This window comes from Rhea americana, unplaced genomic scaffold (assembly GCF_003343005.1).
Source record: "Rhea americana isolate MKP2758 unplaced genomic scaffold, rheAme1 scaffold_16, whole genome shotgun sequence".
In the NCBI taxonomy this organism is placed as follows: Eukaryota; Metazoa; Chordata; class Aves; order Rheiformes; family Rheidae; genus Rhea; species Rhea americana.
Window position 1 is genome coordinate 6115024 of NW_028185705.1, and position 12393 is coordinate 6127416.

The 12393-nt window shown below is 36.8% G+C and overlaps 1 protein-coding gene across 1 annotated transcript in view; it reads right to left on the minus strand.

Moving 5' to 3' along the window:
* Nucleotides 1-2169: 2169 nt before the first annotated feature.
* Nucleotides 2170-12393, minus strand: part of KBTBD8 (kelch repeat and BTB domain containing 8) — a 10790-nt gene continuing 566 nt past the window's right edge. The window contains exons 2-4 of the mRNA XM_085300097.1: nucleotides 10324-10534; nucleotides 8628-9742; nucleotides 2170-5839 (exon numbers count right to left, since the gene is read on the minus strand). Coding sequence (XP_085156223.1) covers nucleotides 5376-5839; nucleotides 8628-9742; nucleotides 10324-10534 — 1790 coding nt within the window. The 3' untranslated portion in view covers nucleotides 2170-5375. The remainder of the gene's footprint in view (nucleotides 5840-8627; nucleotides 9743-10323; nucleotides 10535-12393) is intronic.

The following is a 12393-nucleotide window of genomic DNA, read 5'->3' on the forward strand; positions in this document are numbered from 1 at the left end:
TGAGCATGCAACTCTTCTCATCTGTTGCTACGCTGTTTCACATTATAAACATAAGCCAAGTGTTACGAAGCTTTTACAAGAGCTACCATTCAATCTGTTTTCTCCACAAGAGCAGAAGACAAATTGGAGAAGAGAATCAAAAAATGTGGCCTAACTAATCTGCCCCAGTTTCATTCCTGTTCCCTCTCCCTAGCCAGTATAAACCAAGAGCACCTACCAGATACTACTATTATGATTTGCCTGAAAGGCTGTAGACRTCTCCATAAACATCTTTCATAAACAAGGTAACAGCTACTACTTAATTCATAGATACACTGATATCTTTTTGAAGAACCATTCAGATAAATCAGAAGACTGTAAAGCACTCAGTAAGGCTTCCACCAAGAGTGCTGTCAGCCAGGTTTCTTTACCTCTTAGGTTAAAAAAAATTACAAGGGGATAATTCCAATTAGCTTCTAAAGCTTTAGTTCCAAGTCCACAGTATGGACCAAGCTAATTTAATTTGTCCCCAGGTAGCTGCTGTAATTTTATCATCTTTTTTTCTTGCAGTCTCCTTTTATTTTACTTTGATAGCTTWTTCCCTTGAGGAATCCAGAGGGAGTTCTCTTTTTTTGTGTTCTTTGAGGGTAAATAGTTTTGTCAGCTTCAACTCATTCTTGATTTAAGTCCCAGTGGTTTATTACATGCTAACATGTTGCCAAACCATAATACAGCACTAGAGAAATCTTTCTTTCCAAATCTTTGGAGTCTCAGACATAGCAAAGGTGACAGCAGATAGGAAGACTCAGGTTAAAATGCTTTTACCATTGAAGTATTACTGCAAATTCCATCTGGGGACCAGTATAGACCCTCATCCCTTATTTTATTAGGGAACTCCACAGATGGCATGAAAATAYACCCAGTTCTATTTAGTGCTGTCTGCCTAACAGCAGCCACCAGTATTTCATGGCCCGAACAAAGTCATTGGAAGCAAATAGAGAATACAGAGTTAACTGTGTGTTGTTGATTTAYTCAGCTTACTGCAAACAAGCAAGACAGTAAGCCTACCTCCCTCTCTCTTGGCCTTTTCCTGCTAAGTCTTGAAAAGGAAGCATCCCTCAAGTTTAACAGAACTGTTGCTGCAGATCTGGACAGGAATAAAGGAGGGCAGGTGGTGGCTTTGCTCTGTTAGCTAAATTCCTGTGCAGGAGTGTCTTCCTACCAACAGGAGGCTGCAAATAAGAGACATCAAGATTATCCACTACATGCTGACCTGTGAGTTGTAGGAAAGGAGCTCAACTGTTTGAAGAACAATGCTATGATCATAATCATTGATTCATTTTTATATACAAAGAGACTTGGTTGCTTTAATTAGCTTCAGATTGCTATTTAGTCTGAGGGAAGTATAATATTCTGAACCGGCCATCAGGAGCGTGGATCTGTCAGCACAAACTCACCCAAGATTTGGATTATCACACAGAACTCCGCAGAAAGCTACAGAGYGTGCTGAGTAGCTCACGAGCAGTTCGCCACATCAGTCTGCTGCWTAGATGGCCTACACAGTAAGCCCGATTTATCTGACTTACTGAATGTATGCAGTTGAGTTGATCTGAACACACGCAGCAGCCATTCACCTAGGACTCCTGAATTGCTTCTGCGGAGACCAAACTGCCAGATGTCTTCAAACTAGTCCCAGATAAGTCTTCGGGCTGAGAAGAGGGGGGRAAAAAATGCCTGTGAGAATCTGACTATAGGAATGCCTTCATCAAGGTGAGAACTTCGCATTGCTTTCCCAGCCTGTGATGACTTTGCATCACTGCTGAAATCGTTAAACAGTCTGACAGGGAACAAGGATTTTCAAGCAAAAAACAAAACTTCCAAGCAGATGTGCTATGTGCTGTCACTAGATCAGAAGGTAAGGCAAGATGATGTTGCCTGTTTTAAGTAAATGAGAAGTTAGATCTGAATGGCCAGGAAGAATTGGACAAGAAGCAGAGCTCACCACCTTCCACCTCAAGCAAGTGTAGTGCTGGGTTAAGAGGTGTGACATTACATGCAACTGAGGCACAGAAGTACAGAAATAGAAAGATGAGTGACAAGCAGAGAGTGATATCATCGAGTTAATTTTCATAAGTTCAATCTACTAAAATTTAAGTAAAAGATACTTATCACAAAAATAGATGAAGTCAATTGTATTTCAACAATAGGTTTATTTTAAGAAACATAACATGACATTAAGTAAAAATGCAAAATTGTGCAATTATGGCAAAATGTTTAAAAATCCACACATTTGCCCTCATAGGACTACAGTACTTCTTACTAACATACCTGAGCACTGAATGTTGGATGCCATTTCTAAATAGCCTTACAAACAGGGAGTTCTTCGATTTCATGTAGAACATACACACACTGCATGTTTGGTGCACCAAGATTGCTTTTAGTTTTCTAAGTGTTACTGATTGAATCAAGTGGAAATTACAAAATATTTCCTTCTAAAATAACTAGTAATTTTGGAGAAAAGACTTACATTGACGTAAATCCTTATAATGCTAAAAATTCATTTAATAAAGTGAAATAAATGAATGCAGGAAAAACAGTAAGTGGGCAAAATGTATGGATCACTGTTTAAATATCATCAGTACCTTTGGTGCAAGGTTTGTTTTTTTTCTTTTTTTTCTTTTTTTCTTTTTATGCTGTGCAAGTTTACTTAAGTCTGACTCTAAAGCAAAACTTTACTAGGAATCTGACTTTCAGCAAAACATAAAAGCATTTAAGAATTGGCAAAATGTCACAGCTACATTACTGTCTCAACAAACTCTTCATGCAAAAAATTCAGTATATTCTACTCCCACGGCAAGTTCCAGGATTTAGCTTTTAAACACATTACAGACTTGGATCATACCCTCGGTTTGAATGGTTAAAAAGAATGCAGATCTTCGTACTTTAGTGCAGATAAACAAAATTAACAAACCTACTGCAGAATTAACCACAGCATATTGTACTTCTATACATCACATGACCAGTCAATTGCTAATTCAATTCTATTTCATAGTTTCAAGTAATATATTGAAATTTGTTCTACTAAATAAATATAGAAGATTGTCAAAAAGCAGCAAGAAGTCATGTAAATATTCAACCAAGCTTGAAAAAAAAACAAAAAAAACCCAAAAAACAAAAAACAAGAGAAAAGTTACATAACACTTTGCAAAAAAAATGGTTTACACACAAATGCAACACTGTTAGGGAGGGTGCTTCAGAAAGCTTGCAGCTAGAGGCCTACAACAGCGCAAGGAGAGCTAGCCAAGGACTAAGGATAACAAAAAAAAAAGAGAAATTAGTTGTACTTAAACAAAAAAAACCCCACACTCTTATTCTTGGCTATGGATATATATATATATATAAAATTATCCTGAAGAAAACTAAACAAAGAAACAACACACCTCAACACTGTTGTAAAATGCAGTCTTAGCAAATGTTGTCAACTTCAACTTTACTTCTGAAAAAAATGCAAGCACTCGCATTTAGAAGAAGCAGTTTGGTGAATCTCTGGAAGATGAGGTATGTAATGCAAAGAGGCATTTTTTTTCCTTTTCATTTCACAGTTTGTTTTTGCCATTTTAACATTTTGTGCAAGAAACAGAACCAGGTGAGCATTCCTTTAAATAACAAGGATCCCATTTGATTTGGGAACAGTAAGACTATATAGTAAATGAACATTATCCAAATTCTCAGCCATGCTAGGGGGATAAATATTGATGAGCTAAATATTTGGCTTACTGAAATACCACTTGTAAAGCCAGAAAATGGTAAGCACTTAGAGGCAGTGATGGCCACTGTCATTTCAAGCTGACTGTTTTACTTCAGTCAATTTGAAAAAATATAGAAGGATAAGATAACATACTTGTCACACTGGAAAAGTTATCTCTGTTACAAATTAAACATGGCAAATTATAGCTGATAAGAGTTCTAGGATTAATCTTTTCCCTTTTCAAAACAGTTTTCATTACTGAAGTAGAGGCTAGWTTTTGAACTTATTTATGTCTTAAAAACAAGCTGAATGTAATACATAGAGAAAAGTGTTGCAATGTATTGGATCCTTATTCTATATTTGCATCTAAGCTTATTTAAGCAATGGACACTTACTGTCAGTTTTGCTTTAATACACTGGATTACGAAGACAGCTCAGTAGTGCAAGTTTTCACATTATAGATCAGAATGAAATAAAAGGTATTTGAGGGCTTGATTGCAGGGAAGAAAAAAAAATATTCAAGTTAAGTTAAATCACACTTCCAGAATTACTGGAGCACTTGCCAACACTGCATGTAGCACTGTGCTCCAGTGGAGACCAAATGAACACTCCACAAACCAGCATCATTAAGGCCATATCCTGTCGCTATTTCGTGCAAGAATCTACCACTGCAGTAAAAATGTTAAAAAAGACAGTATGATGACAGGACAGGGCCTGCAGACAGACAGACACTCCATGAAAATTAATGGGCATAAGGACAGCCCATTTCAGACAAACAAGTATTAAAAATGTACTAGCACCATCAACTTTTGGGTTAAAGCCCTTTACGGGATAAAAGATGTTTTAAGCAATGTAAAGAAAAAAAATGCTTTTAAAGCACTACATCTAAGCGGCAGAAAATAGGTGTTGAGACTTTTTTGTTTGTTTGTTTTTAAAATAATTAATCTCAATTTCAACAAAAATCCATTCAGGAAGTAGAACAGTAATTTACACAGGCCTCCTTCTGGGATACTCCGTATTCCAATTCTGACTTGAGTATTTCCCCCAAACTGTAGTGCACAAACAATATTATGAACATTTTAGCAGACTTCAAAAACAATACAAAAAAGATAATTAAGAATCAGGATCTACCATTCCTCTATGTACTTTCAAACAATCTAAAATAAAAGACTTAGTGATATTGCCTCAAATTTTACCCGAAAAATTTAAAAATTAAAAAAAAAAAAAAGGAAAGGAAAGGAAAAATGTCACTTCAAAACATCAAAACAGCTTGGACATCCTCAGCGATTAATGCTAGATTTTCTTTCCCTGTAGTGCATAGTTATCCTGGCTCCTCCACTTAATTTGTTCTTACCACAAAAACATCGCTCTAGTATGACATGATTAAGTGTTTACCAGAAAAAAAATGCTGATAATTGCACTTTGTAACCTCCTTCTCATTTCCCAGGAAAATATCAGTAAATACGAAACTGAATCAGTAATTCCCTCCCAGACTGCAACCTTTAAAGAGCACCCTTCCCCTTATACAAAAAACTGTCTGTTTCAGCTTACAATAAATACTGACAGAATTTCTCTGTTTTCTTTTAAGACATGTTTTCTCTAGCATCATATTACCACTGAAATCACTAAGGCCTGTTACTGAAAAAAGTTAAATAACTTTCTGAAGACACTGTGGATACAGTTTAGCAACAACACATTCAAAATGCCGGCCTAAATCCCAGAGCCTATCTGGAGTCTCATATACTTTTTGCCATTGGTCAGCAACCTCATCATACTGATAGAGTGAATTCTTCCTGCTGGTTCTGAAAACATGTTCTTCAACAGTGACTTGAGTAGCTCTGACAAACAGATGGAGTTTATTCTTGAGTAGTACAAGTTTTATATATGGATTAATGGATTGATCACATGGGAAGTCTTTTTTTCGAGTCCATTTATTTTGTTCAATGTCATAGGCCTCTATGGTAAACATACGCTGATGGTTTCCACAGGTTCCAGCTATGTAGTAGATGGAGTCATTGTACACAGTTGCCAAGCCTTGGATCCTAGGCACAGTCATTGGGGTCAAAAACCCCCAGTAATCTTTCTGAGGATCATAGCAGAGAAAAAATTCCCCTGAAAAGAGAGGGAAAAGAAAACACAGCTTATGCTTTRTTTCTAGAAAATTAGTTCTGCAGCTACTGAACTTCCATGTATCTTTTCCCTACACACAGTCTTCTAATTTTAAATGTCCTGCTCCCGTAACAAAATATCTACCATCATTGTGCACCAAGTACATAAAAATTACTTTGAGTTTATATCCAGGCTGAAGAAGAAGTTTGAATTACATCAGGAATACAGTGCTTTATGTATTTCCCAACTGTCCTTTACTACTTCTAAACTCTGAGAAGCTGGGACAAAAACCTTTCAGGACTCCAGTCTTCAAGTGCCTGAAGTATTTGATGGTTCACTGGTATCATCACAAAGTGTGTCATCTACAGACGGGGAAAATCRTGTAATTAAGTGTTTGAAAGTTGTTAAACTTGAGCAAGTAACYGTGTCTTAAAGTACACAGATTTTTTGAAACTATTTGTATCATGTGGCTGTATTATTCATTTAGGTTGATTTGCTTAAAAGGATGATGCCATGTGAATCTTTGTGTGAAGTTACTGATTCATCATTACTTTTGTGATTAGATAATAAGGCACCTCTTCTATTGACTGCAAACAGTAATGTCTACAGAGTGTAGATAACAGAGGTTCAGTTCATTGAAAGCTCACACTCTGCAAACTTGGCAAAAAGGACACAGATAAAGACTACCTTGTCTTTGCAAAGCCCAAGGGAAAAAGTCCTAATATCTGCCAAATATGAGCAGAGTTCAAATTAGGTATGATTTTACATGGCTATTTTAAGAATTTTAACCTGCGCTGTAAACAAGCACCTCAAGTATAATAAATAATACAGAAATACAGCAAAATTAGTGGCATATAGCTTAAAAGACTAAGTCTTACAGATAACAACACATCTTTGAACTACTCACTTTTGGTCCACAGTGTGATCTCTTATGATTGATGCCTGCTTTTTAGTTGGTATTTTAAGCCTCAARTCAGTCCTTCCCAACTACTTAAAATTCACCATCTTCCTCTAGGAAAATTGAAAGCTAACTTTTTATAAAGTGCTTTAGTGCAACTCAGTTAAGGTTTTACCATCAGACTTGGACAGGTCACTTCTTTCCACAATGAAAATCATTATTATTTTCTGGTTAGCATAGGACATCAGCTTACTTATTTATGAAAACATCAAGTTATCGTTAAGATCCTTCAAGAACAGAATTAAATGTAGCTAAAATTGGTGAACAAGCATTGTAACAGGTAGAAACTGTAGAACAATACTTCCACTAAAAAAGAAAAAATATACTACATTTTTAGCTGTTCTAGAAAATGTTTAAGGATGAACAAGTATTCTACTAACTAAACCAAATAATCCTCAGCATTCTTTTTTAATAATATAAAGTAGACCTCTGACCCAATAGAAAACACAGATACAGAGAACTTGCTACTATTAGAGAATTATCTAAAGTCACAACCAACAAGAGTCAAACCTAACACAGAGATGGTGTTTTCTTCTTTCAATGTTTCTACAGATCATGTGGAAACCCACTAACCCTACTGAGTGGTAAACGTGCAGAGCCAGGAAACCAGGTTGACTACTTCTGGTAAATAATAATGAATATACAGTATACTCTATGCTGTTTCTGTTCTGTGATCCAAGCTCCATAGGAAACATGATCCAAAAAGGGCCTAGTATGGATCTAAGATCCTGACTTTTGTAAGTGTTTACACAGAGCTGGAACTTAGCAAACCAAAACCAAAAGAAAAAAAGTCTAAAAATCCCACCACTTCTCTTTCTACCTCTTGAGGCTCTTATTCCAGCCCTACAGATACCAGTCTCATCACTAAAGTGTAGGTTGCTATATGGCTTACGTATATGCACACAAAGATTACAAACAAAGGGAAGAATAAAGTATTTAATCCATTCCCCTAAAATAATAATAAGAAATATATATATATAAAAATAAATATAAATATGTATAAAATATATATGTATATTTATAAAGAGTGCTGAATACATAATTCCCAGYCTAAAACAATTGCAAATGTATTTTCCATCACACTATTTTCATGGGCAGGAATAGCAAGATCTTGCAAATATACCCCTGTCAGCATACTTATTTGCACCARAATAATCCATAATAGTTAAAACGTTTCTCTAATATAGAACTATCATTGCTGATACTAATACTGTGCCTAACTCACTCATTTAAGAATTAAGATTCAATGCACCAATAAATCTGGTCATTTACAGGAAAAGGATGGAAGGTCAGTACTACAAATATTGACCCAAGAAACTGAGCTAACTAGACAGATAAACCAGCTCTCGTGGTTACATGGATTGCTTCTAAAAGCAAGGGGGAAAAGGGAAGGCCCACAGTGGTTAACTGGTTTTTACAAGGCAAAGAGACAGCAGGAATTTTCAGATTTAGCTAAATACAAACACAAATTGCTTTTTCATAAGACAAAATTTTTTCCCTCAACATTAGCGCATTTCATCCTAGATAAGGAAGATTAGTAAGGAATTTTCACTCTAATATTTAATACTAAATTGTTATCTTACAAGAATACCAGAACTGCAATTTATGCAGTAACTCAAAACTACAACTTAGTGACRCATTCCCAGAGCAGGAAAACTCAAGTAACAGCCTCACTCTTCTTTGCCCACTGCCCTCATCACTTTTCCTCCCACTTCATTGTGCTATAGCACTCTTCAGATCTCCAGGAAAAGGGGTTTTTTAATCCAACAGACAGTTGGATTAGACAATCCTTACTTCTAATATAACACAAAACAGACAGTCAAACCACCTTACCCTGTAAGACATAGATGTTATCCTTATATTCCACAGCACTGTGAAACTCCATTGCTACCGGCATCGGACACACAGCTGTCCAACAGTTCTCTCTGCTGTCGTAGCACTCCACAGACTTGAGTGAGTTTCGTCCATCTCCTTCATAAACACGACCACCTATTGCATACAGTTTACCACAGCAATGAACCAATTTGCAGCCTATTCTGGCTCTCAGCAAAGGAGCTTTCGGAATCCATCTATTGCTAGAGTGATCATACATCCAAAAATCACTCTCTGCTCTGTGGTCAATGGAGACCTCACTGCTGCTTGGCCTGTAACCACCCGCAATGTAAATATCATTATCAGGAGACACAAGAATTCCAACCTCCCTCAAGTCATTTGGTGGCTTGCATAGTTTAAACACTCTCCCTGTGACCGAATCTAAACAAGGCACTGTTTGCTTCTTTCCTGAGTGTTTGTGGGCAGCATCAAAGCATATGATCATTTCAGAAGCAGTCATTCCAAGCCGTTGCGTATAGCCATTGGCACTACGTTGTCCCTTTTGTACACAGCTTTTGGCCATAGCCTGTGCAAACATGGGAGGGATTTTCTCTAAAAATGTCTCTTCCAACAGAGGCATACGGATGCATTTGGCAAATATTTCCGGAAGGTGCACTTCTCTCTTATTTTGTTCATGCTCAAACCACCTTATAATGCTGTCATAAACATGCTCTTCTTTGTCTACATTTAGATCATCACTGTTGAGTATACTTATGAGTTGGTCTTTTCTCAACTGAAGAAACTCTTGCTCTTTGGTGACACTCAGAAACTTTTTACGAATGTAGTCTTGTGATCTTTCTTTGAGCTCCTGATGACCATAGTGATCAGCAAAGATAAACACTCCAATGGAGTTCTGTGGGTCCAAATGACTGATCATATATTTAGCGCACTGGTCTTGTATGGAAGGGATCTGGAAGATACTAGCTGCAGTGAACAAAGCTTGAACGTTGGCCTCTGTCAGCATTACCCTGGAGGTATATGCATAGTTCAATACTAAATGCATTGACTCTGCTTCAACACCAACTATACGAACTTCTTTCTGGGTACTCTCTGTAAGGCCGCTAGTGAACATAGATCTGAAAAGAAAAAATATTTAGCAGTTTATTTTTAATTACCTTCTAACTACAGGTAAAAGAAATCAAACTATATTGTACAGCTAATCCCAATGTTTCTGCCCTTACACCAGCACAACTATCACTGAAGGTATCACTGTCCTGCTTGGGTACCTATATTTAAAAGCAGTTCTAGACTTCCTGAAACAAAAAAGTCAAACTGGAATTTTTTATTTAAGCATCTCACTAACTGCACATTAAAATTTACTCATGTTGGATGCTGAGTGTAAAGACTTGCTATTTTTGTAAATGTATATTCTAGTATGCTAGAATACATAACTTTAAAAAGAAACAAATAGTTGAATTATGCTGTTACAGTATACAGGATTCCCCCAAAACTGGAGGGATTTGTTTTTGAAAGCACACGAGATTTTCACCAGAGAAATGCTCCTTTGAAGCAACAGATACTGATAATTCATTAGCACTAGTAAATAAATATTTTTATTCTTTTAAGTCCGCTATTTGGTCATTGGCATTTATTAGGGGAAATGTGGACTGTATACTCATTATCTATTCATTAATAGATGCATATACACTCATTATACCTGAAATAAGGACTGATTGCAGCAAGAACATTCCTATGACAGGAGAATGTTTTCCCATGATCCACTTCCACTACAATATCTGTCAGCTGTCCTTCATCATACATGGTTTTAAGCTGTTGAAGAATACTGCAAGCATGGAAGGGGTCCATTCCACTGCTGACTGTGTTTGAAGAAGGAATTCCGTTCAGTGTTTGTGAAAACTTACTGGGTTCTATGAAGTAGAAATGGAAACAGTTTCATTGTATAGACACATAGGCAGAAAGAGGGTATGCACTAACAAGAATTAGTACAGGCTAATATTCCTTACTTCTTCAGTGCTATCATCCATCAATAACAAGTTTAAAACTTTCAATGATGACTAAAGACAAAGATACTTCAATTTTTCCTCTTTTCCCAATCTACCACACAAATTAATCTATACAATTATATCTCCTAATTTTACGAAAGAGCATTTAATTATTTCGTATTTACTACATATCAGTTCAACCCAAACAAGTATTACAGTGCTTCTCATCTTGTAAAATAGGAAGAATAAAGCATGTAGAAGAAAAAAATAAGCCCTCAACCTAGATTGACAGTATGCACATCTGTATGTATATACTTAACTTTATGCTGAAACAGGAACTAGCCACTAATTTGCACAAACTATTGTTAATAGTGAAGTCATAAAGAAACAGTCCTTGTACTCTACAATAAGTATCCAGGGCAACAAATCTATTACATAAATTCCCATACATTTATATACACGCTTACATGTTTTTCTTCACAAATAAAATGCTACTACAATCTAAAATTACTCAACTGCAAAAGAACTCACATATCGTGAAAACAAATGAAGTGAAGCATATGCTTCTAAATAACACACGATATGCTTAATGAAGTAAATCCCGAAGTGAAAATTGAGCAATATCTTAAGCACAAAAAAATCTGTTTCGTAAGAGTAGCAAGATTTTTATGCAACAACAACAAAGGAGACCTCAAAAGAAAAACATTAGGTGGTAAGAGCTGCAAATCAGGTAATGCTGCTGACTGCARCAGAGAATGCCTCCACCACAGTTTAGGGCTAAACAAAGGGGAAGAAAGGACAGTGAACAACAAGGATGATGAATAGATTTAAATTCTAATCCATGGCTATACAGCAACTACAATTTCTCTTACTCAGAATTCAGACACAACTTTGAGCACAGTCCCAATTAAATCAGTACAAATCCACCAGTGGGCACGCATTTCTTAGGGCAGCATGTGACCAAATACTGACAATTTCTCTTCAAATTACTGTTGGGAAAAGTCTTGAAACACCTTTCCCTAGAGAAAATAGTAAATGCCATGCTTAAAACTAAGATCTAAGAAAGGGGAGCTTTATCACAGTAACTGAGCTCCAACATTCAAAATTAACAAATCAGGGAAGGGTAGAATCTGCACTTGAACATTTTTGGAAACAATGTTAAATTCCAAACGCATAATACTTTGCCAGATCAATTCCAATACTTCCTAGCAAAGTTTTGACATACAAGACTAACTCTTATGTATCCAGTACTACATGAGTGTTTCACTCACTTTCTGTCAATGAAAAACTTCAGACTAGTTTTCCTCCAACCCTGTCAGCTAGTCAGCACATGCAGGCAAGGCAGTTTCCAGTGTTGGTGGTCCTGGCCAAGAACTGATTCCCATGTTCCAGTAGCTCGGACCAAGCCATGACACTACTCATTTTACAGTGTTGCACCCTGTGAAATCTTCCCAATTTCATTACCTTTCTTTTCTCCACCCAGGCACATCTTTTTCATCTATTAATATTCCTCACCATTTGCACCTCAAAACTTTTGCTTTGTTCCTCACAGATATCCCCACCACCAAAGCACTCACCATAATCATCTCACAGAAAACCATCCCTGCTTCCTCTGCTCTCCACAAACCCATCCTCCCAGAAACCTTGCAGGGACAACCCAGCTCGCCCTCTCCACTCCGTTACTCTCATATACATTGTGGGGGTATGCCCTATAGGCAACCTCAGCACACAGGACTCCAGCCCAAAAAAAACTCCCCTCAGCACACAGCACCCTCCCTACAGAT